This window comes from Oratosquilla oratoria, chromosome 1 (assembly GCF_046742065.1).
Source record: "Oratosquilla oratoria isolate Oo_2021 chromosome 1, ASM4674206v1, whole genome shotgun sequence".
NCBI classification, from domain to species: domain Eukaryota; kingdom Metazoa; phylum Arthropoda; class Malacostraca; order Stomatopoda; family Squillidae; genus Oratosquilla; species Oratosquilla oratoria.
The window spans coordinates 83,844,088-83,870,597 of NC_134777.1; the positions used below are offsets into that span (position 1 = coordinate 83,844,088).

General features: G+C 39.2%; 1 protein-coding gene across 6 annotated transcripts in view; it reads left to right on the forward strand.

The window, feature by feature from the left end:
• Positions 1 to 26,510, forward strand: part of LOC143018525 (acyl-coenzyme A diphosphatase NUDT19-like) — a 139,570-nt gene that overhangs the window by 93,346 nt on the left and 19,714 nt on the right. For 4 of the 6 annotated variants that reach the window (XM_076174077.1, XM_076173997.1, XM_076174154.1 and 1 more), the window contains one exon: positions 2,249 to 2,456. In XM_076174077.1, the coding sequence (XP_076030192.1) occupies positions 2,249 to 2,456 (208 nt within the window). Of the gene's footprint in view, positions 1 to 2,248; positions 2,457 to 12,700; positions 12,881 to 13,823; positions 13,995 to 26,510 lie in introns of all 6 variants that reach the window. The other 2 variants (XR_012965771.1, XR_012965772.1) reach the window with 2 other exon arrangements.

Sequence of the window (26,510 nt, forward strand, 5' to 3'; positions counted from 1 at the left end):
TTCTTATACAAGGTATTTTTTACTTTCATTTCCGCCCACAAAATTGCATATTACGTTGATACATTTTAATTTACAAAATTAATAATTAATTTTCTATTGCTATATTGCGCCCATGGTCGAAACTAAAAAAATACCCCGGTATTCAATATGGAATGTCAGCATACGCGGATTTGGTCATATACGGTAATTTTAGGAACCTAACCACCGTAAATAAACAGTAAATAAAGCTTTAATGTACTGTATAAAAGAGGGAAAATACACGAAAATAAAGATACATGTATTGCTGGACATTGTACATACAGTACATGTACGTATATGTATACACTTTCGCTTAACGACCAATTCGGTTAACGACGGCGCGCTGGTCCCAATTGTCGTCGTTAAACGAGGAGTACCTGTAGTTGTTTCCTGATGACACTGCACTCGTAGCAGGATCAGATAAGGTATTGAGGAAGTGACTGAGTTTGGGAAGGTGTGCAAAAGAAGGAAGTTGAAGATAAATGTATGTAAAAGGTGATCAGATGTACAAAGGGAGAAAGTGGCAGCAGACTGGAAGTGAGTGTTAACCACTTCCATACAGTGACACCTACGTAGGCGGCATGAGGAGCAAGTGGGTACTCAATGATGCCGTATCGGCATCTTGATTATATTTATTGTAGTTGTACCTACGTAACCTCCATTCTCTCTAAACTGGCTTCATCATATTTTCTATGGTTATCAAAATACACGGGTGAAAGAGAACGAACGATTGAGCACAGACTTTATTTTTTATAATGCGATTATTATGACGCAACATCGCACGTCGGGCAGCTAATGTTGCCAGACGTGCGATGTGCCCCGTAGTGAAGAGGTTAAGGGAGAGAGACTGGAGGAAGTGGATAATTTTAGATATTTGGGTGCAAATATGATGGAAAAGGGATGAGTGGAGGTGGAGGTAGAATGCAGATTGAGCGAAGCAAGTAAAATGCCTTAGGGGATTAAAAAGTGTAATGAGAAATAGACATTTGAGAATGAATGCTAAGAAGAGATTGTAAGGAGTGGTTGTACAGATAGCACTCTATAGAGCAGTGACATTGAACATAAAAGAGGAATACTTTGAATGTGTTTGAGATGAAGTGCCTTAGAAGTATGATACGGGCTACTAGGCTACATTAAGTGAGAAATGAGGTGAGAAGGAGAGTTGGGGTGGAAAGGGAGTTGGGAAATAGACTTGATGAAAGAGTATTGGGATGGTTTGAACACATGGTAAGAATGATTAGTAAAAGAGGTGTGGAAGGCAGAGGTGGAAGGAGTGAACATGAGGGGGCGACCAAGGATAAGATGGATGGATGAAGTAAAAGGGGCATTGGGAAAGAGGGGAATGTCTGTAGAAGAAGGATGGGACAGGAAAGAAGATACGAGTGAATGGAGAATGGTTGTGTATGGATGATGCTGTGATGCATGATGGGTAGTGGCTGGGGGATGGAGGGTGAGGGAGTATGTGCGAAAAATAAATTAATGCAGCCCGAAAGGATTTCTCCCTGTCTTCTCGTTTTCTGCATGAGGGGATGGAGAGAAGGGGGTTGTCACCAATTTAATGAAGTGGTCTTGCTGTGGATGTGATATGTCTTGTGACACTGCTTCTGACCCAGGGCAGTGAGCGAGATGCAGGGATGACCTGCCACCCAGGAGGGGCCAATATGAGAGGGAGGGAAGGGAGTAGAGGGGATGGAGTGGATGGGAGTGTTTTTTATGCCTTTGTTTTTTGGCTACCTCCCTTATGAGGGGGAAAAAACCTTTGGTATATGTATATATGTACTTAAATCTAATACAAATTTTCATTTATTCGACTTTCTCGTACTGCTATTGCTACTCCTCTTTATTCTTCATCCTTTTCCTTTTACTATATAAAGTACTATATATAAAGGTTTTTTGTTTTATATAAAAGAAACTACAAGTTGTAGCTTACTTATGCTCTTAATGACCTTTCTGCCTTATAAGGAGGATAACCAAGCCAAAGTTGGACATGTTATGTTGATTATTTTGTAGTAGGTCTTTTGGTGTGTCTGTTTAGACTTAGTCAAACCCATTATAAAGAGGATTGCTGTCTTTGTTCATACATATATGTATACAAACTCTATCCTTTATAAGTTTCATTCATGTGGGTTTTATTTGTATGATACCCTAAGAAAATTGTTTCATCCATTCTGAGCTATTCTTCAGTTGTATTCCATATTTAATTTCTAATTGCTCCTCTTGTTCCTACCAGTGGATTGAACCTAGAGCAATACTCAGAGACTATATGAATCAGAAACTTTGGTTGCCACCACCTCAGCTGTATGAACTCGGTCGTCTTTTAAACTTCATATCATTTGAGAAGCTGAAGTCATTTTCTGAAGACAGAGGACGTATTGGGATGGACCGCTGGATGCCTGTTATCATCAACTCTGATCAACATGTTATAAGTGTGCTTCCAGGTAAGATTTTTTCCCCCCCTTCTGTTTATGTGTGATGTTGACCAACATTTTGTTCTATCATGTTGAAAAAAGTTACATTTAAGTATTATCTATTTTTATGTATAATATTAGATTGATGAAAGAGTATTGGGATGGTTTGGACACATGGAAAGAATGAGTGAAGAAAGACTAGTAAAAGAGGTGTGAAAGGCAGAGGTGGAAGGAGTGAACATGAGGGGTCAACCTTAGATGGATGGGGTAAATGGGGCATTGGGAAAGAGGGGAATGTCTGTTGAGGAAGGATGGGAGAGGACAAGATAGGGGTGAATGGAGAAGGATTGTATATGGATGATGCTGTGATGCACAAGGGGGAGTAGGTGGGGGATGGGGGGTGAGGGAATATGTATGAGAAATAAATTGATGTAACCCAAAAGGATTTTTCCCCGTCTTCTCCATTTCTGCATGAGGGGAAGGAGAGGGGGTTTGCCAATTTAATGAAGCGGCCTTGCTATAGATGTGCTCTGTCGTGTGGCACTGCTTCTGACCCAGAGCAGTGGACAAGATGCAGGGAAGACCCGTCATCCAGGAGGTGCCAAGATAAGAAGGTAGAGGGGAGTGGAGTATGTAGGGGATGGAATGGGTGGGAATGGTTTCTATGCCTTTGTTTTTTGGCTACCTGTAAGGGGGAAAAGGCCTTTGGGATATATATATGTATGTAATATATATATATATACACACATACACTGAAGCGAAAGGAAATGCAGTGATTGAGCACGTATCTAGTGGTTTTGTCTCTGAACACGAAAGAAACTAGTTGTTATTGTGCAGGATGGGTAAGCTGTGTTTCTTGTATGACCGATAAAGGAAATCCAGTTCTTGAAAAAGTATAGTTTTGGCAAAATGGAGAAAGAAAAAGAAGAAAGAATAATAAATGAACCAACGAAGAGAGGACTGGTAATAAGCAAGTGGAAATTCCAAGAGGTGTCATCCCCAAAATAACTTGTTTGATAGATACTCCAAGGGTAAATCAAAAGTGGGAAGACAACAGTTTTTCAGGGTTTCAAAGAAACCCAGGTGAAATAGGTAAAAGTTTAGATATAGATAGAGTAGCCAGATATAGTAATGCATTAAGAAATCACGAAGTAAACGACTTAATGGAAGAAATCATAGATTTGAAATTGGACTACCGAGCTGTACTTAGTAAGAGTAATGAGCAAAGGATTAAAGAATTAAGTGACCTAAAGAGTGAAATTGAAATCCTCAAAAGAGAAAATGAAAGAATGAAAAATGAGGACAAAAATAAAAATGAAGAACTGAAAAAGGTCAAAGAGCAATTACAAGTAGTGACCGAAAAGGTGGGAGAGTCAATCAAAGAAACAGACCTCATTGAAATAAAAAATCAGTGGAAACAAGAACAGGAAAAAAAAAAAAAAAAACTTTTAGAGAAATAGTAGAAAAGCAGACAGTGGGGGAAAAGAATACTGACACCAAGTATTTCCACTTGAGTCGTAGAAGGCGACAAAAAAGGGACGGGGGATGGGATTAGGAGTCCTATTACCTGTAGCCCCAAAAGGGGACATACCTAAAAAAGAAAGTAAAGGCATAAGAGGGTCTGGGAGCTTTCCAACCAGTACTCTAAGGTTTGGGTCTTTTAATGTGCGTGGATGTGGTACAGATGAGAGTAAAAGGGAAGAGATAGGCAGTATGTTTGTGAGAAGAAAGATGGATGTACTGGCTTTGAGTGAAACTAAAATGAAAGGAAAGGGCAACTGTGAGTTTGGGAGTGTAGCTGGGAGGTACTCAGGAGTGAAGAGGGGACGAAAGAGAGAAGGGGTGGCTATACTAGTAAGTGAAGAGATAAGTAAGCGGGTAGTGGAGTGGAAGAAGGTGTCATCAAGGTTGATGTGGATGAAGGTGAAGCTGGGAAGGAGATGTGGGTTTTTGTAAGTACGTATGGGCCTGGTAGTCAGAAGAATGTAGAGGAAAGGGAGGCTTTTTGGGTAGATATAAATGAGTGCATAGAGGGATTAGGGAGAAATGTCAATGTAGTTGTATTGGGAGACCTAAATGCTAGGGTAGGAAATGAACCAATTGACAGAGTGATTGGAAAGTATGGAGTTCGAGGCAAAAATCGTAGTGGAGAGTTGATGGTGGAGATGTGTCTTGAAAGAGAGTTGATGATAGCAAATACAGTGTTTAAGAAGAAAGTCAAGCATAAGTACACATGGGAGAGGGTGGTGGGTGGAAGGGTGGCAGATAGTGTCAATGGACTATATAGTGGTGACCAGGAGTATGGTAGGAAGAGTTAAGGATGTACATGTTCTAAAGGGAGAGAGTGGGGGAATTTCAGATCATTTCCTGTTGGAAGGTAAATTGAGAGTGGAGAATAGGTGGAGAAAGAGGAAAAGGGCAGAAGGTAGGGAGGTACTTAGAGTGAACTGCTTAAATAAGGAAAAAAAGGAGAGTGAGAATAAGAAGCTGAGAGAGGAGTGGGAGAGAGTAAAGGATAGAGTAGAACTAGGAGTGGAGGAGGAATGGGGATGGTTCAAGGAGGGAGTCATAAGGTGTGCAAAGATAGTGTGTGGAACAAGGAGGGCGGGAGGAAATAGAAGGAAGGGTAGTGAGTAGTGGGATGAGGAAGCAAAGAAGGGTGTAGAAGAGAAGCAGGCATTCATAGATTGGCTACAAATTAGGACGAGGGAATCGTATAAGAGGTACAAAGTAAAGAGGAAGGAAGTTAAGCATAAGATAAAGGAAGCAAAGAGAAGAGCAGATGTGAAATGGGGAAAGAGTATGACAGAAAATTTTGAAAGTAATAAAAAGATGTTATGGAAGGAAGTTAAAAGAGAAAGAGCAGGCGAATCAAGTAGAGAAGAAAAGGTAAAAGGTGCAGATGGAGAGACGATAATGGAAGAGAAGGCAGTAAGAGGAAGGTGGGCAGAGTATTTTAGGGAATTACTAAATGTGAAGGAGGATAGGGAGGGAAAGGTAGTTGCAGTGGGAAGCACTAAGAAAATGAGAGTAATGAGTGAGGAAAATGGAGGAGAAATAGGGAAGGATGAAGTGAAAGCAGCTGTTAAGATGATGAGAGCAGGTAAGGCACCTGGGTTGGATGGATGCCATGCAAAATGTCTGAAGAAAGGAGGTACATTTATGGTGGACTGGCTGGTGAGGTTATTTAATGTTTGTTTAAAAGAGGGTAGAGTGCCAGAGGACTGGAAGAGTGCCTGTATAGTTCTGCTTTACAAAGGAAAGGGAGACAAGTGTGAGTGTAGTAGTTACATAGGGATCAGCTTGTTGAGTGTAGTTGGGAAGGCTTATGGGAGGGTCTTGATTGAGAGGATTAGGAGAGGAACAGAGGGAGTAATTGGTGAGGAACTGTGGTTTTAGGACAGGTAGGGGATGTGTAGATCAGATTTTTGTGGTAAGACAGATATGTGAGAAAGCTATAGGAAAAGGTAAGGATGTTTTTTTGGCTTTTATGGATCTGGAAAAGGCTTATGACAGGGTAGACAGGAAGGCACTATGGGAGGTACTACAGATATATGGGATAGGAGGAAAGCTGTTAAGAGCAGTCAAGAGTTTTTATGAGAGTAGTACAGCTTGCATTAGGATTAGAAATGGAGAGACTGAATGGTTTGAGGTAAAGGTGAGACTTCATCAGGGATGTGTTATGTCCCCCTGGCTGTTCAATCTTTACATGGAAGGGGTGGTGTGAGAGGTGAATGCAAGGGTAGTGGGTCAGGGGTTGGAGATGATTAAAGAAAATGGAGAAAAGTGGGAGATGAGCCAGCTGTTGTTTGCTGACGACACTGCGCTTGTAGCAGGATCTGAGGAGGGATTGAGGAAGTTAGTGACAGAGTTTGAGGTGTGTGAAAGAAGGAAGCTGAAGATAAATGTGGGCAAAAGTAAGGTGATGAGATGTACAAGGGGAGAGAGTGACAGTAGGCTGGAAGTGAGCATTGAGGGTGAGAAACTGGAGGAAGTGGATAGTTTCAGATACTTGGGTGCGAATGTGACAGGAAAGGGTGGAGTGGGGGTGGAGGTAGAATGTAGATTGAGAGAAGCAAGTAAATGCCTTGGTGGATTAAAAAGTGTAATGAGAAATTGACATCTGTGAATGGATGCTAAGAGGAGGTTATATGAAGGAGTGATTGTGCCAACAGCAATGTATGGGGCAGAAACATGGAACATGAGAGAGGAAGAGAGAAGGAGTTTGAATGTGTTTGAGATGAAATGTCTGAGAAGTATGATAGGGGTTACTAGGCTAGATAGAGTGAGAAATGAGGAGGTGAGGTAGAGAACAGGGGTGGAAAGGGAGCAGGGAGATAGGGTTGATGAAAGAGTATTAGGATGGTTTGGACACATGGAAAGAATGAGTGAAGAAAGATTAGTAAAAGAAGTGTGGAAGGCAGAGGTGGAAGGAGTGAATATGAGGGAGTGTCCTAGGATGAGATGGATGGATGGGGTGAAAGGGGCTTTACAAAAGAAGGGAATGTCTGTAGAGGAAGGACGGGAGAGGACAGAAGATAGGGGTGAATGGAGAAGGGTTGTGTATAGATGAGGCTGTGATGCATGAGGGGGTGGGGGATGGGGGGTGAGGAAGTATGTATGAGAAAAATTTTGACGCAGCACGAAGGGATTTCTCACCGTCTTCTCCTTTCCTGCATGAGGGGATGGAGAGGGGGGGGTCGCCGAATTTATGAAGAGGCCTTGCTGTGGAAGTGCTGTGTCTTGCGACATTGCTTATGACCCAGGGCAGTGGGCAGGATGCAGGGATGACCCGTCATCCAGAAGGTGCCAAGATAGGAGGGAGGGAGGAGGATGGAGGGGAGTGCAATATATGGGAAATGAAATGGATGGGAGTGATTTCTATGCCTTTTTCTTTTTGGCTAACCCCTGTGTAAGGGGGAATAAGCCTTTGGTATACGTATGTATGTATGAAAGTAATTAACCCCTTCCATACGGTGCCGCACACGTAGGCGTCATGAGGAGCAAGTGGATTCGCGACGCCTCCATATCGGCGTCTTGATTATATTTATTGTAGTCGCCCCTGTGTTTTTACATTCTCCCAAATGCGCCCTGAATCCCATTCTCTGTGGTTTTCAAAATTCGCGGGTGAAAGAGAGAACGATCGATATAAGCGGCGACTATATTTTACGATAATAATATTATTACGTGACGTCATACGGCTGGCATTGGCTGCTGCCCGCGAGATTTAAGTCCCGTACTGAAGTGGTTAAAAAGAAAATTGGGTGAGAGATACAATTGACAAAGGTAACTGCATTGTGGTTCATAGTATCCGGGAAAAACATACATACATACATATACCAAGGCTTTTTCCCCCTTACCAGGGAGGTAGCCAAAAAGGAGAAGGCATAAAATCATTTCCACCCATTCCATCCCCGAAAACACTCCACACCCCTCCACCCTCCCTCCCATCTTAGCACCTCCTAGATGACGGGTCATCCCTGCACCCTGTCCACTGCCCTGGGTCAGAAGCAGTGTCGCAAGACACAGCACATCCACAGCAAGGCCGCTTCATTAAATCGGCGACCCCACCTCTCCGTCCCCCCATATAAAGGAGAGGACGGGGAGAAATCCCTTCGGGCTGTGTAAAAATTTTTGCTCACACACACTACCTCACCCCCTATTCCCCCATCCATTCCACCTCATGCATCACAACATTTTCCATATACAACCATTCTCCATTCACCCCTGTCTTCTGTCCTCTCCCGTCCTTCCTCAACAGACATTCCCCTCTTCCCCAAAGCCCCCTTCACCCCATCCATCCATCTCATCCTAGGACGTCCCCTCATGTTCACTCCCTCCACATCTGCCTTCCATACCTCTTTTACTAGTCTTTCTTCACTCATTCTTTCCATGTGTCCAAACCATCCTAATACTCTTTCATCAACCCTATCTCCCAGCTCCCTTTCCACCCCTATTCTCCTCCTCACGTCCTCATTTCTCACTCTATCAAGCCTAGTAACCCCCATCATACTTCTCAGACACTTCATCTCAAAGACATTCAAGTTCCTTCTCTCTTCCTCTCTTATGTTCCATGTTTCTGCTCCATACAGTGCTGTTGGCACAATCACTCCTTCATACAGTCTCCTCTAAGCATCCATTCCCAAATTTCTATTCCTCATTACACTTTTTAAACCACCAAGGCATTTACCAGAGAGAAAAGGAGGAGAAGGAAATAACTAAGGAAATTGGGAAAGAAATACAGGATGAAGGGCAAACTTTTGATAATGAAATTGACAAGATCCACAGAATAGGCAAATATTCAAAAGAAAAAGAACATAGACCTCTGAAAATAAAACTAAGAACTCAAATAATACCCGAAGAGGTATTATCGAAAGCAGTTAAATTGGCAAACAGAAATTCAAACATATATGGATAATAAAGGAAATGAGTGATGAAAAAGAGAAAGACAAAGCTCTCAGAATTGAAGCCAATGATAGAAATGAGAAAAGAACAGAGATGGAAAAAAAAAATTATTTTTTTTAGAGTGCTGCACTTCAGACTGAAAAAAATGGTACATAAAAAAAAAAAAAAAAAAAAAAAATGGAAACTTAAACCAAAAAAGAAAAGAAAATATGAAATTAAAAGTGGCATACACCAATATCGATGGTATGATCTCTGGAATTAATTAATTAAATGATTATCTAGAAATAGAGAAACCTAACATTATGGGAATTGTAGAGACAACTGAAAGGACCTCTATCAACAAGTATAGTGGGACAAGGTCTGTACAACCACTGGGCGAAAAATAGAACAGACAAGCAGGGAGGAGGTGTCAAGATATTGACCAAAAAGGGTTTAAATGTGACAAAGATTAATGAAGGCAAAAGCAATGTAGAATTAATTATGATCAAAATTGTAAACAAAAAGATGAAAAGCAGAAAATTTGTAGCAGTGTATGTACCACCAAAAACACAGGCTTGGTCGGATAGCAATCATTCTAAATTACTGGAAAACACACACCACAACACCCTTCAAATCATACAAAACAAAACCCTAAAAACAATTACAGGCTGCACAAATACAACACCTGCAGACCATTTACACCATGAAACAAAAGTCCTCAAAGTCAAGGACCACCTCGACATCAGAGGCACACAAACACTTGCTGCAGCCACCACAAACACATCACACCTGCTACACTACATAACAGAACACCCACACACACCAAGAAACATTAAAACAACACCCAAAGACCTGCATCACACACAGATACTCTCTTCTCTTCCTCCACAACCACCAAATACCAGCCTCCGGAAACATTCATAATATCACTCACCGCTCCATTAACACACTGAAAGACAACACACTGCTGCATGCCAGACCCCCTGATATCCACCCTTCTGAATCCTCTCTCCCACGAAAGGACAGAGTCCACCTAGCCAGACTGCGGTGCGGCCACCACCCAGCACTTCTATGATACCAGAAGCAGCTGGATGACCGCATTGTGAACAGCTGCCCAGGATGTAACACTTCACCCCATACCATACAACACATAATGGAAGACTGCATTATACACAATCAAGCATGCAAACAACACAACATACACTCTATAAAGGATTTGTGGGAAAACCCAGTTTTGGCTGTGGCATTCCTTGGGGAGATGGGACTGCTCGGACAGACAGTCTAGGGAACGACAACAACAACAACAACTGGAAAACACAATGAATGTGCTAAACGAGCTACTGAAAGAGGGTGGTAACATAGTAATCATGGGCGATTTTAATGCAAAGGATATAATCTGGGAAGAAATGATAGTAAAAGGGGAGAAGAACTTTGGAACAACATTCTACTGGATATGTCCATCGAATACACCTTAACACAATGAGTTAAGGAAAATACTAGATATAAAAACAATGAGGAACCATTGAAACTAGACTTGATATTAACTTTTGAACCAAATATTGTGAACAAAATGGAGTATAAAACACCAATTGGAAAGAGTGACCATATACTAATAGAGTTTGAATTAAAAGAACAAAACAATATAGGTGGGAATGATAAACATAGAGAAGGAAGATTAATGTACAATAAAACAGATTTTGTAAAACTAAGAAATTTTTTCCAAAACTCAAATTGGGATGAATTCTCCAAAGAGGAAACAAAGATGGAGGACAAATGGAATATATTCAAAGAAAAGTGCAAGGAAGGAATTGATAAATATGTACCAAAGAAGAAACAAAAAGAGATATAAAGTGTTGGTATAAGAAAAGGTGCAGTGAGGCTAAAGGCAGAAGAGACAAAGCCTGGAAAAAATGGAAAAAAGACAAAAAAATCCAAATGGGAAACATATATAAAACTTAGGAATGAATATGTGAATATACACAGAAAAAAAAAGAAATTATGAAAAAGATATTATAGACAAATGTAAGGGTCAACCTAAATTCTTTTACAGATATATAAATGAAAAACTAAAGGATGAATATGAAATAGTAAAACTGCATGAAGGAGATCAAGAATATATATAGATGACACAGAAATGGCAGAAGTTATGATCTGACATTTCAGGTCGGTTTTTACAATTGAGAGCTCACAATTTTGGGAAGATAGACAACAAGATCCCCCAAAATGAAAGAAGTAAAGGTAATACAGAAAGAAATAAGAGACCAAATAAAAAACCTAGATGTTAGGAAATCACATGGACCAGATGGAATTGCAAATTGGATACTGAGTGTATAGATGAACTGACAGACAAATTATACAAGATAATAGATTTCTCACTCAAGGAAAGGTACCGCAAGATTGGAAAGATGCATAGTACCAATATATAAAGGAGGAAACAAAAATGATCCTACAAACTTCAGACTGGTATCCCTTACAAACACAGTAGTAAAAATATGCAGAAAAGTTATCAGAAACAAATAGATCAAACACTTAGAAGAAAATAAAATAGTAAACCCTAAACAATTTGGCTTTAAAAGTGGAAGATCATGTACCACAAACTTAATATACTTTTACTCGAGATTAATTGAGATAATACAAGAAAGAGATGTCTGGGCAGATTGTGCCTTTTTGGACTTGCAGAAGGCATTTGACAAAGTACCACATAAAAAATTAATAAGAAAAATTGAAATAATAGGAGGAATACAAGTTAAGGTACTGGAATGGATGAAAGATTTCTTAATTGGGAGAAAAATGAGTGTGGTACTTAGAGACAAAAATTTGAACTAGGAAGATGTGAAGAGTGGCATTCCGCAAGGCTCTGTGTTGGCTCCTTTAATGTTTGCCATAAATATAAATTATATGGATGAGGGAGTAAATTGTTACATGAACTTCTTTGCTGATGATGCCAAATTACTCAAGAGAGTAAGAACAGAAGAAGATTGCAGATCACTACAAGAAGACCTAGGCAAAATGTGGGAATGGAGTCGGAGATGTGAGATGAACTTCAAAATTAAGAAATGTAGCATAACAGAATTTTTAAAAAGCAAAAATAGAAACAAGGAAGTCAAAAAAGTCAATTCAGAAAGGGACCTAGGAGTGATCATCTCAAGTGACTTGACACCTGATAAACATGTCAATAAATTATTTGGAGAGACTTTTAACTTATTAAGGTCAATGAAAGTGGCCTTCGACTACATGGATGAAGAAATGGTAAAGAAAATAGTGGTTACACTAATAAGACCTAAACTAGAGTATGCTGCAATACTATGGGCACCTAGCACAAAAAAGAACATAAGAAAGTTAGAAAGAATCCAAAGAGCAGTGACAAAAATGGCACCTACACTATCAAATTTGACATTATCACAGGTGATAATTCGTTCCCATACCAACAGAATCACCCTGTTATTTCACCCATACCACATCCTCCAGGTTTTAGCGGGAAAGGATGGCGTGTCCCCAGCTTGGTTATCTACTCTTCAGTGAAGACAAAGTTTTATACTGGGGAGTGACCAGAAATTTCAGCATTAAGGTAGAAACTGGGAGAGTTTGAATAATCCCATAACACCGGAAATATAATTTGGAATACCCATCTGGGGTATTGGCTGCACGTTATTGTGATAAAGTAGCATGCAGTTGATACTCTAGGGTCTATGTGGGGTGCCCCTATGGACCGGAGTCACACATCATTTTGTCTGTTATAGAGGAGGAATCTTTTCCCAGAGATATTATGACACTTTTATACTGCGACTGTCCCTCCGTTATGCTCTCCTCCAACCCCTTGTTACTGTCCTGTTCCACTTCTCTGAATGTTCATTTCCCTTTTTTTTCGCCTACCCTGTGGTGGAGGACAGAATGCTGCCACCAAGTATTCCCACTTGAATCATAAGAGACGAGGATTGGGACAATTAGGATGTGTGACGACATATGAGGGACGGACGAAGCCATTTTCAAGATTGAGTAATGGGATGGCGATAAGTTATAGCTTGGAGGAAGCAGTATACAGCTGGAGTAGTATGCATGAAAATATAGATGTGAGTGCTACCACTGTTGCCACCCTTGTAATCTTCACTTTGTGGATATGGCGACTCACTTCTGTTAGTTATAATCTATTGTCCAGAAGAATGAAAATGTAGGAATCCCCCGAGAGGACATATACAAGGTTTTTACGAACTATGCTTGCCAACTACATCAAATTGTGTGCCCCCCCCCCCTTCCTTTGGGAGCGAGCGCCGTGGAGGGTAGGGCGAGGCGCGACTGACGTGAGCGCTATTTCCAATAGATTCACAGACTTGTACATCAATTATCATGCTTCCGCGGCTAGTGATCAATAGATCGAGTAAGTTTCCATGTCTTGTGGGCTCTTTTGCATGCTGAATTAAGTATTTGTCACCGAGAAAATCCATCAAGCGACTACCTATATGGCCATGTAGGGTCATCCAATCTATGCTAATACAATTGAAATCACCCATTATGAGTAAGTCCCGGTTGCAGAAACTAGACAGTTCTTAAAACAACAGCTTGTCTGCTTATGATAATGCCTTTGGCCTATTTATTGCACCTACATTCATTTTTGTCCATTTGTTTGGATTAGTTATACACTCAAACTATCATATGCATCCTTTCACTTTAGGACAGAAGCATGGACATTGCTCCTAACATACAACAGAACACCCCCACCTTTCTTGTGACATATCTTGATGAAAGTGTTGAAATCCCACAATATTAAATTCAGCTTCAAACTTTCCACCATGTCTCAGTTATTCTTATTATATCGAGATTTTTGCTTTTGACATATACGCCTGTATTTCTTGTATGTACTATATCAAATAAAAAATGTGATGGTTTGTACGGAGCTGCCTAGTGTAGGCCTTACGGTCTCTTGCAGTCTCCTTTATTCTTATGTTCTTATGTTAAATTACATCTATCAACACTGGAAAAGAGAAGAGAAAGAGGTGATTTGTTGACCATTTACAGAATTATGAAAGGGATGGAAATTCTCGATAGAGACGACTTATTAAAATGGGACAGAAGAGAAACAAGAGGACACGAAAAGAAGCTAAAGAAGAACAGTTATAGAAGAGACCTGAGAAAGAATAGCTTCCACATAGAGTGATTGATGTCTGGAACAAATCAAATGGAGAAACAGTGAGTGCCAAAATTATACACGATTTTAAGAATAAACTGGATGTGGAGAGATACAAAAACAAGTCAATACAAGCATAGCTCTTGTCCCGTAAAATACAACTAGGTAAATAAATGAATATACCAAAGGCTTTTTACCCCCTTGTAAGGGAGGTAGCCAAAAAACAAAGGCATAGAAACCACTCCCACCCATTCCATCCCCATCATACTCCACTCCTCCCGTCAACCCTCTTCCCTCCCTCTTACCTTGACACCTCCTGGATGATGGGTCATCCCTACATCTCACCCACTGCCGTGGGTCAGAAGCAGTGTTACAAGACACAGCACATCCACAGCAAGGCCACATCATTAAATTGGTGACCCCCCCCTCATTGTTCCCTCATGCAGAAAAGGAGAAGATGGGGAGAAATCCCCTTGGGCTGCATCAAATTATTTCTCACATATACAGTAGAACCTCTACATATGAATTTAATTCGTTCCAGGACCTACTTCGTATGTTGAAATGGTCGTATGTTAAATCAAATATTCCCATAAGAATACACTGTAATTCTTTTAATTTGTCCCACAGCCCAAAAACCTATGATAACTCCTTAATAAATACTGTACTGCAGATAATTAAACATAGCAATAAAACAAATGCATTACTATATATAAGAGAGATGTAAAAAAGATAATTTATAAGGAAATAATCAATAAAAAGGGTTTTTTATTGTCACTTTACCTTAGAGACAGGCGAACGGAGGTGTAGGCTTGGCGATGCAGAGACGGTAGGTGTGGGTAGAGAGGTGGTGACTGAGATACGTACCCTAAATTAGGCTACTCTAACTTACACTAGGTGAACTTTAAACTAACTTAGCTTATATATGCGAAACTTCGACGACTTCATATGTTGGAAATTACTTCGGGTGTAGAGTCAAATATTAGATCAAATTTCACATTGTATGTTGGAAAATTTGTATGTTTAGGCAATCGTAAGTAGAGGTTCTACTGTACTCCCTCACCCCCCCATCCCCCACCAATTCCACCTCATGCATTACAGCATCATCCATATACAACCATTCTCCATTCACCCCTGTTTTCTGTCCTCTCTTGTCCTTTCTCAACAGACGTTCCCCTCTTTCCCAAACCCCTTTTTATCCCATCCATCCATCTCATCCTAGGTCAACCCTTCATGTTCACTCCTTCCACCTCTACCTTCCACACCTCTTTTACTAATCTTTCTTCACTCATTCTTTCCATGTGTCCAAACCATCCCAATACTCTTTCATCAACCCTACCTCCCAACTCCCTTTCCACCCCTGTTCTCCTCACCTCCTCATTTCTCACTCTATCCAGCCTAGTAACCCGTATTATACTTCTCAGGCACCTCATCTCAAACACATTCAAACTCATCCTCTCTTCCTCTCTTATGTTCCATGTTTCTGCCCTGTACAGTGCTGTCAGTACAATCATTCCTTCATACAGTATCCTCTAAGCATCCATTCCCAAATGTCCATTTCTCATTATACTTTTTAATACCTCAAGGCATTATCAAAGGATAAGTATTTTTTACTTTCATTTAGATATATATATATATATATTTGAAAAAACAGATACCGAACGTTTTCGTCTATTTAGTACCTTTGAAAATATCTAAATAGACGAAAACATTCGGTATCTGTTTTTTCAATTTCCTGGTGGGTTCTGCAAAAATAGTTTATCACGTGTGTTTTGTGATTTCTTTGCATATATATATATATATATATATATATATATATATATATATATATATATATATATATATATATATATATATATATATATATATATCTTATTCACTCCCATAGTATTTTTTGGGGTCCAGTTTCATTCATTTTTTCATAACATTCCTATAAGTTTTGACAGCTTTCATTTTGTTGAGGCACTACCTTTTGTGCCTGCAAGAGGCAGCATCCCTGACTGGGAGAACATGAAGAACCAATGGAGGTACCTACACCACCAAAGAACATCTGTCTTCTAGCTGTACTGAATTGGTCCACCCCAACCTCCACAAGGAACAGTGGAGGGGCCAGTAGCTGGTCTCTAGATTAAGCCTAGAAACTTGCCCTGTTCTTGATCTCACTTTCTGCTGACCTATCTCCTCTTTTATTTCTGTTTTTCACACAAGGATGTCAGTACTCCAGCATCTGCTCTCTTACACCTTCCACTAGCCAGAGACATCCTCCAAAAAATCTATAAATGTCTACACATATACTGTATCAAGTGCAACACATGCTACACATGTTTCCACTACACTTGCACCATATTTACCAATCAATCAATCAATCAAATCAGCCATCCTGAGTCCACTGCTGAACAAAGGCCTCCTTCATAGCATTCCATGATTCACACGACCATGCCATCCTCTGCCATGTCACTCCTGCAAACTTCTCAATCTCGTCTCTCCACCTTCTGTCTGGTCACCCTCTTCCACGCTTCCCATCTTGCGGCGACCACTCATTAACACACTTCCTCCATTGCTCATCAGTTGTTCACACTAACTTACTTGCCCAATTCCACTTCCTCTCTTTTACTGCTTCCACAATATCTTTCACTCTAGTCTGCTCTCTCACCCAACTTGCTCTCTTTCGGCCTCAGCATTATTCCCATCATTGATCTCTCCAATATCCTCTGTGCTGTCCTTAGTTTTGTTTCCATTGCCTTTGTTAGTTTCCAAGTCTCACACCCATAGATTATTGCTGGTAGAATGCATTGATTGTAAACTTTACATTTCAAACATAAAGGTAGAAAGCCTCTCAGGATCTTATTATACTTACCAAACATTTTCCAACCAATTGTAATGCGTCTTTTTATTTCATTATCATAATCTTTCATCACTTTCACCATCTGGCCTAAATAATTATACTCTTCAACTTCCTCAAGACTCTCATCATCAATTACAATCTCTTTACTTTGAACTTTTGTATTGAACATTACTTTGGTTTTACTTTTATTCATTTTTAAACTTACATTGACACTTTCCTTGTTTAGATCACTCAGCATATCTTGCAAGTCTTCTGCTCTTTCTGAAATAAGAATAATGTTGTCCGCAAATCTTAGGTGGTTCAAATATTCACCATTAATATTTAAACCTTTCTCTTCCCAACTCAATCTTCTGAAAATATCTTCCAAGCAAGCTGTAAATAGTTTTGGTGAAATTGTGTCACCTTGCCATATTCCTTTCTCGATCTTGATCTTTTCCATATCTTAATGTAGTCAAATTATAGCAGTACCTTTCGCATAAATCTTTACTAAAACTTTTACGATGTGTTCGTTTGTACCCTGCTTGCATAGCAAGTTTAGTATTGCTATTTGTTCTACCGAGTCAAAGGCCTTCTCGTAATCTACAAAAGCTAAACACAGAGGTATATTGTATTCTGTCATTTTCTCGATTGGTTTATTGCCTGCAAATGGTCTAGGGTCAAATATAAGCTCCTATAGCCTGCCTGTTCTCTTGGTTGGTTTCCATCTAAAACTTGATTTAGTCTATTTGTAAGGATCTTGGAGAATACTTTATATACATTTGATAGCAAGCTAATCGGTTGATAGTTACTAAGGTCCTTCTGGTCTCCTTTTTTATGAAGCAAAATCACTATAGCATTGCACCACTTATCAGGAACGCTTTCTTGACGTAAGCACTGGGTGTACAACTTAGCTAATCTAATATGAACTAATTTACCTGCATCTTTCAACAGATCTATTTCATCCATGTTTCTCTTTCTTTTCTCTAATCTCTGCCTTTTGTTGATAAGCTTGTTTAGTTCTACTCTTTCTATTTTGTCTCTCCTGCTTTTAATTTGCATGGTCCTTCTTCTTTTTATTAGGTCATTTGTAGCTTGGGAGTATTTGTTTTCTTTAAAGTTTTTTTGTACTTCCTACTTTCTCTGCTGATTCTCTAATGATATTCACTAGATTCAAATTAATATCTTCCACAGTGTCCTCATTAGTTCTTAGAGCTTTGAATCTATTTCTAATTTCTAAATGAAATTTCTTATTATCCTTAACCTTTGCAAGGCTTATTTTCTTTCTTAAAATTAGTTTATTTCTCTCAGCTCTGAAATTGAATTTAGCTGTGCAACCTACCATTCTATGGTCACTACCTATCTTGACTCTTTCTATTTCGTCTCTCCTGTTTTTAATCTGCATGGTCCTTCTTTTAATTAGGTCATTTGTAGCTTGGGAGTATTTGTTTTCTCTAATGTTATTTGTACTTCCTACTTTCTCTGCCGATTCTCTAATGATATTCACTAAATTCAAATTAATATCTTCCATGGTAACCTCATTAGTTCTTAGAGCTTCAAATCTATTTTTAATTTCTAACTGAAATTTTTCTTATTATCCTTAACCTTTGCAAGGCTTATTTTCTTTCTTAAAATTAGTTTATTTCCCTCAGCTCTGAAATTGAATTTAGCTGTGCAACCTACCATTCTATGGTCACTACCTTTCTTGACTTTATTTATCACCATAACATTGTTAACGCTTTTGCTCTCATCTCCTAATATGAAGTCAATTTTGTTCTTTGTTCCATTTGGACTTCTCCAGTTCCATTTTCAACCTACACACTTTTGGAAGAAAGTGTTCATTATCCTCATGTTGTAGTTCTCTGCAAAATTGACTTTCTTTCACCCACTCCAAACTTACCGATACATGCCTGATTGCCCATCTTCTTCCCCACTTTAGCATTAAAGTCGCCTATTACCAACATGTACTTACTTTTTTCTTGATCCATTACCTGACTTAATCATCATAGAATGACTCAATTTCATTGTTTGGACTCTGTGAAGTTGGTGCATAAACCTGAACTATTTTTAGAGTGTTGCAAACCAATACACATCAGCAAACTCACCCAAAAGCATACATACATACATATACCAATGGCTTTTTTCCCCTTACAAAGGAGGTAGCTAAAGTCTAAGGCATAGATCCACTCCCACCCATTTCATCCCCATATACTCCACTCCCATTCACCACTCCTCCCCCCTTTTCTCATGGGTCCTCCTGGATGACAGGTCATCCCTGCATCTTGGCCAATGCCATGGGCAGAAGCAATGTAGCAAGACAGCACATCCACAGCAAGCCCGCTTCATTAAATCGGTGAACCCCCTCTCTGTCACTTCATGCAGAAAAGAGAAGACTGGGAGAAATCACTTTGGGCTGCATCAGAATATCATTCATATGTACTCTGTCATGTTATGAAACATGACTTACCATCTATGATATACTCCAATGGGTTATGGTCACTTAGGATAATTACTTTTTTATCCAGGAATATATGGAATTTTTTAAGGCAAATATGAGACTGAGGGCCTCCCTTTCAATGGTAGAACTGCATTTGATACTCCTTGAGGATCTGAGACATAAATGAGATGGGTCTCATGACACTATCCTTTTCTTGAGCAAGCATGGTACCTACAGCTACATGACAAGCATTACAAAAAAAAAAAAAAAAAGGTCTTACTATAATCTGGGGCTATCAAGACAGGATGATCTGAAAGAAGCTTTTTGCACTCATCAATGGCTGCATCAGTGCCCTCATCCCACCTGAAATGATTATAAGAGAGCATGCAAGTTAAAGGAGCAGCTACCTGAGCAAGGTTTGGACAATACCTCCGATAGAATCCAAGCATGCCCATGAATCTTCTGATGCCTCTCTTCGTCTTCGGGACCTGGAAGTCCATGATGTCTTTCACTTTGGCCTCTAATGGTATGATGTAATTCTGGCCGACTTGGTGTCCCAGGTAGTCAATAGTACTCCTACCAAAGACACTCTTCTTTAGGTTCATGGTGAGATGGGCTTGTGCTAGTCTGTCAAATAAATTCCTCAACCTGTGCATGTGATCAATCCATGTGTCAGAGAACACTACAATGTCGTCTGAGTATGCCCTGACACCCGGCAACCCTTTGACTAGTCAATTGACGAGGCACTGGAAGGATGCTCCACTATTTTTCATCCCAAATGGGGTCACTTTATATTGAAAGTGCCCATGTGGGGTAACAAAAGTGGATACCTCAGTAGCCCTACTTGTAAGGGGGATCTGATGATATCCCTTCAACAAATCTAGTTTTGACAAAAATGTTGTGGCAGCAACCTCCTCAATGAGGTCAATTCTGGGGAGAAGGTAAGGATCCACTTTAGTGACTACATTCACCTTTCTATAATCAACACATAGCCTCCATTCACCTCCAGATTTTGGTACCAACACAGCTGGCGAGGCCCAGGGACTAGTACAATAAGTCCTCGTTATATGGTACATATGTGTTCCTGAAAACCTTACTGCAAATTGAAATTACCGCATAGAAGATGTAGAAATGGCTGAAATTATGTACAAACATTTTAAATCTGTATTCACAATTGAAAGTACACAAAATTTGGAGGAAATGCAGAAAGATCCCCCCCAATGAAAGAAATATCTGTGACACAAAAAGAAATTAGAGACCAAATAAAAAACCTTGAAGTCAGAAAATCACATGGTCTGGATGGAATTGCAAACTGGATATCAAAAGAATGCATGGATGAGGTAACGAACAAAATATACAAGATAATTGATTACTCACTTAATGAAGGAAAGGTACTACAGGATTGAAAAAATAAAAATATTGTACCAATATATAAAGGAGGGGACAAGGAAAATCCAACTATCTATAGACCGGTCTCTCTTACAAGCACAATAGCAAACATGTGAAAAAGTTTTCAAAAGTAGATGGATTAAATATCTGGAAGAAAAAAATATACTGAATCCAACACAATTTGGATTTAGACAAGGAAGATCATATGCCAGTAACCAGACATGGGCATGATTATTACTAATCATGGTCATGTAATCATAATCAAATCATAATAAAAAAGGATAAAGTTTGTGTAATCATAATCAAATCATAATCAAAATTTACTCTGCGGTGATAATCATAATCAAATCATAATAAAAATAATTCTTGATAATAAACATTAATAGAAATGTGATTATTGTGATTATTTATTTGTAATTTTCATGAAACAGTTTACTTTCAGGTCAAAGTATGTTTTGAAAGCATTGGCATGTTTTTACTTGATATAGAAGGTAGGGTAAAGTGGACCACTGGTGCAAAACATTTGCTAAAGACTAGTGGAAGGAAGAAGCAGAAGCAGGACTTGTTTAACAAAAAGTGTGAGATTGTAAAAAGGCCAGGGATGTGTCTTGGGGAAAATGGATGAAGAGAAATAGCAGTAAAACAAAATAGCCTTACAAACAAGCTAGGAATAACTATACAAGAATTCAAAGTGAAGAAGAAACCAAATTTGAAAGAGCTGTAGTAGATAAATGCAAAGATGAACTGAAACTGTTTTACAAGTTTATAAATGGTAAATTGAGACAGGAAAGTAATCACTAAGTGGGTGGTGGTCTTTGAAGAAACCTCAGCTCAGGCAGAATTAATTAATTAAAATTTCCAATCAATCTTCACAAAAGAGAATACTTTTTTGGAGGAAAGTGAGGGGAGCAAAAAACCAGGTTTAGAAGATGTAAATGTAGAAGTGAGGGAAGTGGTCAATCTCTTAGAATCATTGGATGTGACAAAATCTTCAGTACATACCTGATATGATTTCAAACTGGATACTTAAGGAATGTAGGGAACAACTAGTGGACAAGATTCTCAGTCTTATTACATGTTCATTAAAAGAAAGCTTTGTGCTGCTTGATTTAAAAAAAGGCAATTATGGTGCCAGTTCACAAAAGTGGAAATAAAGTGACACCACTAAATTATAGGCTGGTATCACTGACCAGCACAATAATGAAATTATTTTAAAGGATTGTGAAAGATCGATGGAGCAAATATCTTGAAAAGATAAAAATTCTGACAGACAGTCAGTTTGGCAACAGATCTGGAAGGTCGTGTGTATTTACCTAGTTGTATTTTATGGGATGGGAGCTATGGTCGTAGTGACCTGTTTTTGTATCTCTCTGCATCCAGTTTGTCCTTAAAATCTTGTATAATATTGGCACTCACTGTTTCCCCGTTTAGTTTGTTCCAGACATCAATCACTGTGTCAAACCTTTTAAGCTTTTATTTGAGAGTGATTGATGTGCTGCCAGAGAGAGGGGTGGATGGATTGTGTGTACCTCAACCTAGAGAAGGCATTTGATAAAGTACTTTACAGTTGACTTATGTGGAAATTGGAGCATGTTGGAAGACTGAAAGGAAAACTACTAGAACGGATGAAAGACTTTTTGAAGGAAAGATACACGAGGATGAGATGTCAAGATGGAGAGCAGTGATGAGTGGAGTTCTACAGGGTTTGGTGCTTGCATCAATAATGTTTCTTGTCTAAGTCAGTGACATGATGGAAGGAACTAGCTATGCTAATATATTTTCAGATGATGTAAAAATCATGAGAAGAGTGAAAAATGAGGAGGATAGTAGACTATTGCAAAAAGTTTTAGATACTATTTTTGCATGGAGCCAAGAATGGAAAATGAAGTTCAATACCAAACAATAGAAAGTACTGGAAATGGGCAGTAATGGCAAAAGAACATCCTTAAACTATTCCTTGGGAAGTGAACCCATTACAAAAGCAAAAGAGAAAGTCTTGGGAGTCTTGATAAAAGCCAACCATATCAGCAGGATTATGGGAAAGACATATAGTCTACTGCAGAAGGTCAAAGTGGTGTTTCACTATATGGATGAAAATATGATGAAAAAACTCATCAAAACCCTGATTGGTCCAAGACTGGAATATGCTTTAGTAGTATGGTCCCCACAAAGAATGAAGAATATAAGCAAGATTGAGAGAATACAAAGGGCAGCAACCAAACTGGTCCCCAGCCTGGTAGATAAACCATATGAAGAAGGACTAGCACTAGGTCTGCCAACTTTGAAAGATCAAAGAGAGAGATGATATGATGAAAGTATTCAGGTCACTAAAGGGAATAGATTGCATTGACAGAAGAGATCACCTGATTAAAGAAGATGGGAGGACTTTAACAGCTCATGGGAGCAAATTAAGAAAGAACACGTGACTAAAGGATGTGATATAGCCTAAACTGGAACAATACATTAATTCAAATCTAAATATGATTGGAAATCAAAGATATAGATAGTTGGAATTGTACATAAATTTAAGGGTAGGTATAATAAAAGATTAGAGAACAGGAGACAGGATCCAATAAGCACTGCTCCTTCCTGTATACTACAATTAGGTAAATACATGAGAAGAGTGAAAAATGATGAGTGTAAACTGTTGCAAAAATATCTAGACACTATTTTTACATGGAGCCAAGAATGGAAATGAATTTTAATAATAAAAAAAAAAATGCAAAGTACTGAAAATGGGCAGTAGTGGCAAAAGACCATCCATAACCTCTTCAATATCAGTCAGATTCTCATGGGGAGCATCAGCTGCCTGATATATGATGATTCGATGATGCACCACAATACTCACATTTTGAAATATAGAGTCACAGCTATTTTATTTAACTCTGAATATAAATAACCACAGAAAATATGATCAAGCCAGTTCACAGAATGTGGGGGTCACTCAGCTACAACTACAAAATAAATATAATCAAGATGCCAACACCGGCATTCTCATATACATACATATACCAATGTTTTTTTGTTTTGTTTTCCTTATAAGGGAGGTAGCCAAAAATAGATATAAAATCCACTCCCACCCATTCCATCCCCACATACTCCACTCCCATTCAACCCCCTTCCTCCTTATCTTGGCTCATCCTGGATGATGGGTCATCCCTGCATCTCACCCACTGCCCTGGGTTAGAAGCAATGTAGCAAAACACAGCACGTCCACATCAAGGTTGCTTCATTTAATCAGCAACTCCCCCTTTCCATCCCCTCATGCAAAAAAAAAAAGAGAGAGAGAGAGAGAGAAGACAGGGAGAAATCCCTTTGGGCTGTGACAAAATATTATTTATGAATACTCCCTCACCCCCATCCCCCACCCACTCCCTTCCATGCATCACAGCATCATCCATACACAACCATTCTCCATTCACCCCTATCTTCTGTCTTCTCCCTTCCTTCCTCAACAGACATTCCCCTCTTTTCCAATGCCCTTTTTACCCCATCCATCCATCTCATCCTTGGTCGCCCCCTCATGTTCACTCCTACCTCTGCCTTCCACACCTCTTTTACTAATCTTTCTTCACTCATTCTTTCCATGTGTCCAAACCATCCCAATACTCTTTCATCAACCCTATCTCCCAATTACCTTTCCAGCCCTGCTCCTCCTCATCTCTTTGTTTCTCACTCTATCCAGCCTAGTAACCCCTACCATACTTCTCAGGCACCTCATCTCAAACACATTTAAACTCTTCATCTCTTGTGTTCCATGTTTCTGCCTCATACAGTGCTGTCGGCAAAATCACCCCATCATACAATTTTCGCATGGCATCCATTCCCAAATGTCTATTTCTCATTACACTTTTCAATCCCCCAAGGCATTTACTTGCTTCTCTCAATCTTTATTCCACCCCCACTCCTCCCTTTCCCACCACATTTGCACCCAAGTATCTAAAACTGTCCACATTAGTACTCACTTCCAATTTGCTGCCACATTCTCCCCTTGTACAATGTACATCTCATCACCTTTTACCTATATTTATCTTCAACTTCCTTCTCTTGCACACTTTCCCAAACTCTGCCACTAACTTTCTTAATCCCTCTGATCCTGCCACTAGCACAGTGTTGTCAGCAAACAACAACTGGGTTATCTCCCATTTTTCTCCATTTTCTTTAACCATCTCCAATCCCTAACCCATTACCCTTGTGTTTACCTCTTGTATGGAAGGGGTTAAACTATTCCCTGGAAAGAGAACTAAAGCAAAAGAGGAAAAAGATTTAGGAGTTTTGATAAAAGACAACCTTCACCTGACAGATATATCAGCAGGATAGTTTGAGAGATGTACATACTACTGCAGAAGATTAAAGTGGTTTTTCACTACATGGATGAAGCGATGATGAAAAAGCTCATCAAAACCCTGATCCATCCAAGATTGGAATATGCATCAATAGTATAGTAGTATAGTCCCCATACAGAAAGATATAAGCAAGATAAAAAGAATACAAAGGTTAGCAGCCTGGTAGATAAACTATATGAGGAAAGACTAAAAACACTAGGTCTGCTGACTTTGGAAGATCAAAGAGAAAAAGGTGATATGATTACAGTAGTCAGGTCACTAATGGGGATAAATTGCACTGACAGAAGAGATCTCTTGATTGAGGATAGGAAGAATTTAGGAGTTCATGGAACAAATTAAGCCGGACCAAATGTCTAAAGGATGTAAAGAAATACAGTTTTCCATATAGATACTTAAATACTTGTGATAGCTTGGAAGGTGATATAAAAATGACTTAGGAAACTGTAAGGATATTTGTTGGGCCTTTATGGATTTGGAATAGGCTTATGACAGGATTGACAGGAAGGCACTGTGGGAGGTTTTGCAGATATCTGGGATAGAAGGAAAGCTGTTAAGAGCAATCAAGAGTTTTTATGAGAGTAGTAGAGCCTGTGTTAAAAGTAGAAATGGAGAGAGTGGTTTGAGGTAAAGGTGGGACTATGCCAGGGATGTGTTATGTCACCTTGGCTGTTCAATTTATACATGGATGGGGTGGTGCAAGAGATAAACGCAAGGATAATGGGTTGGGGATTGGAGATGTTCAAAGAAAATGGAGAAAAGCCAGATATAAGTCCTTTTCAAGTTTCACTTTCAACCCTGCTTCAACTAGTCTGGAAAATAAATACCAAATCTAATTTCTTAAAGTGCTCAGTTGCTGTTTGGGAAACTATTGAAATATATAGGAATACACTGGCTGTGTTTCCTCACAACCCATTAAGTACTGTATTAATCTCAAATTAATGGACTGTTACATAACCCAAATGACATTGACTTGAATACATAGTGCCCTGTTGTTGTAGAAAATGCTGTATAATCTCAAGAATTTATTCAACTTGATCTGCCAAAAGGCTGATTTGATATCTATGGTGCTAAAATACTGATTCTCTGTTCCCAAACTATAAATTATATCTGCTATTACCATTAGTGGTAGTTGATCAGGTATTGTCTGTTTATTCAATTCCCTATAGTAAATAACTGGACACATGGTACCATCTGATTTTGGCACCAGAATCAATGGGAAGTTCCATTCATTTTGGGTTCTGTGACATCCTTCGATAATATTTCAATGATCAATTTATATACAATGGCTAGCTTGGAATGTGGTAGTCTATAGGCAGGTATATAAATAGGTTGAATTTGTGGTTTTAATATGATCTGATGTTTAAAGCAGCTGTTTTGCCTAAGGCATCCTCTGCCAAAGCAATTGCTTTATTGTGCTTCACTAGCAATGCAATCAAACTTGATTCTAACTCAGCAAAACAAATAGGCCCTAGTTGATCTTTTTCTTCCTGAATTGAACAGATTGATGAAATTGGTGATTCTACCTCTTCAGGACTCTTGTTTAAAATCTTAATGGATCTTTGATAGACTTGAAAACATCCTATTTGTG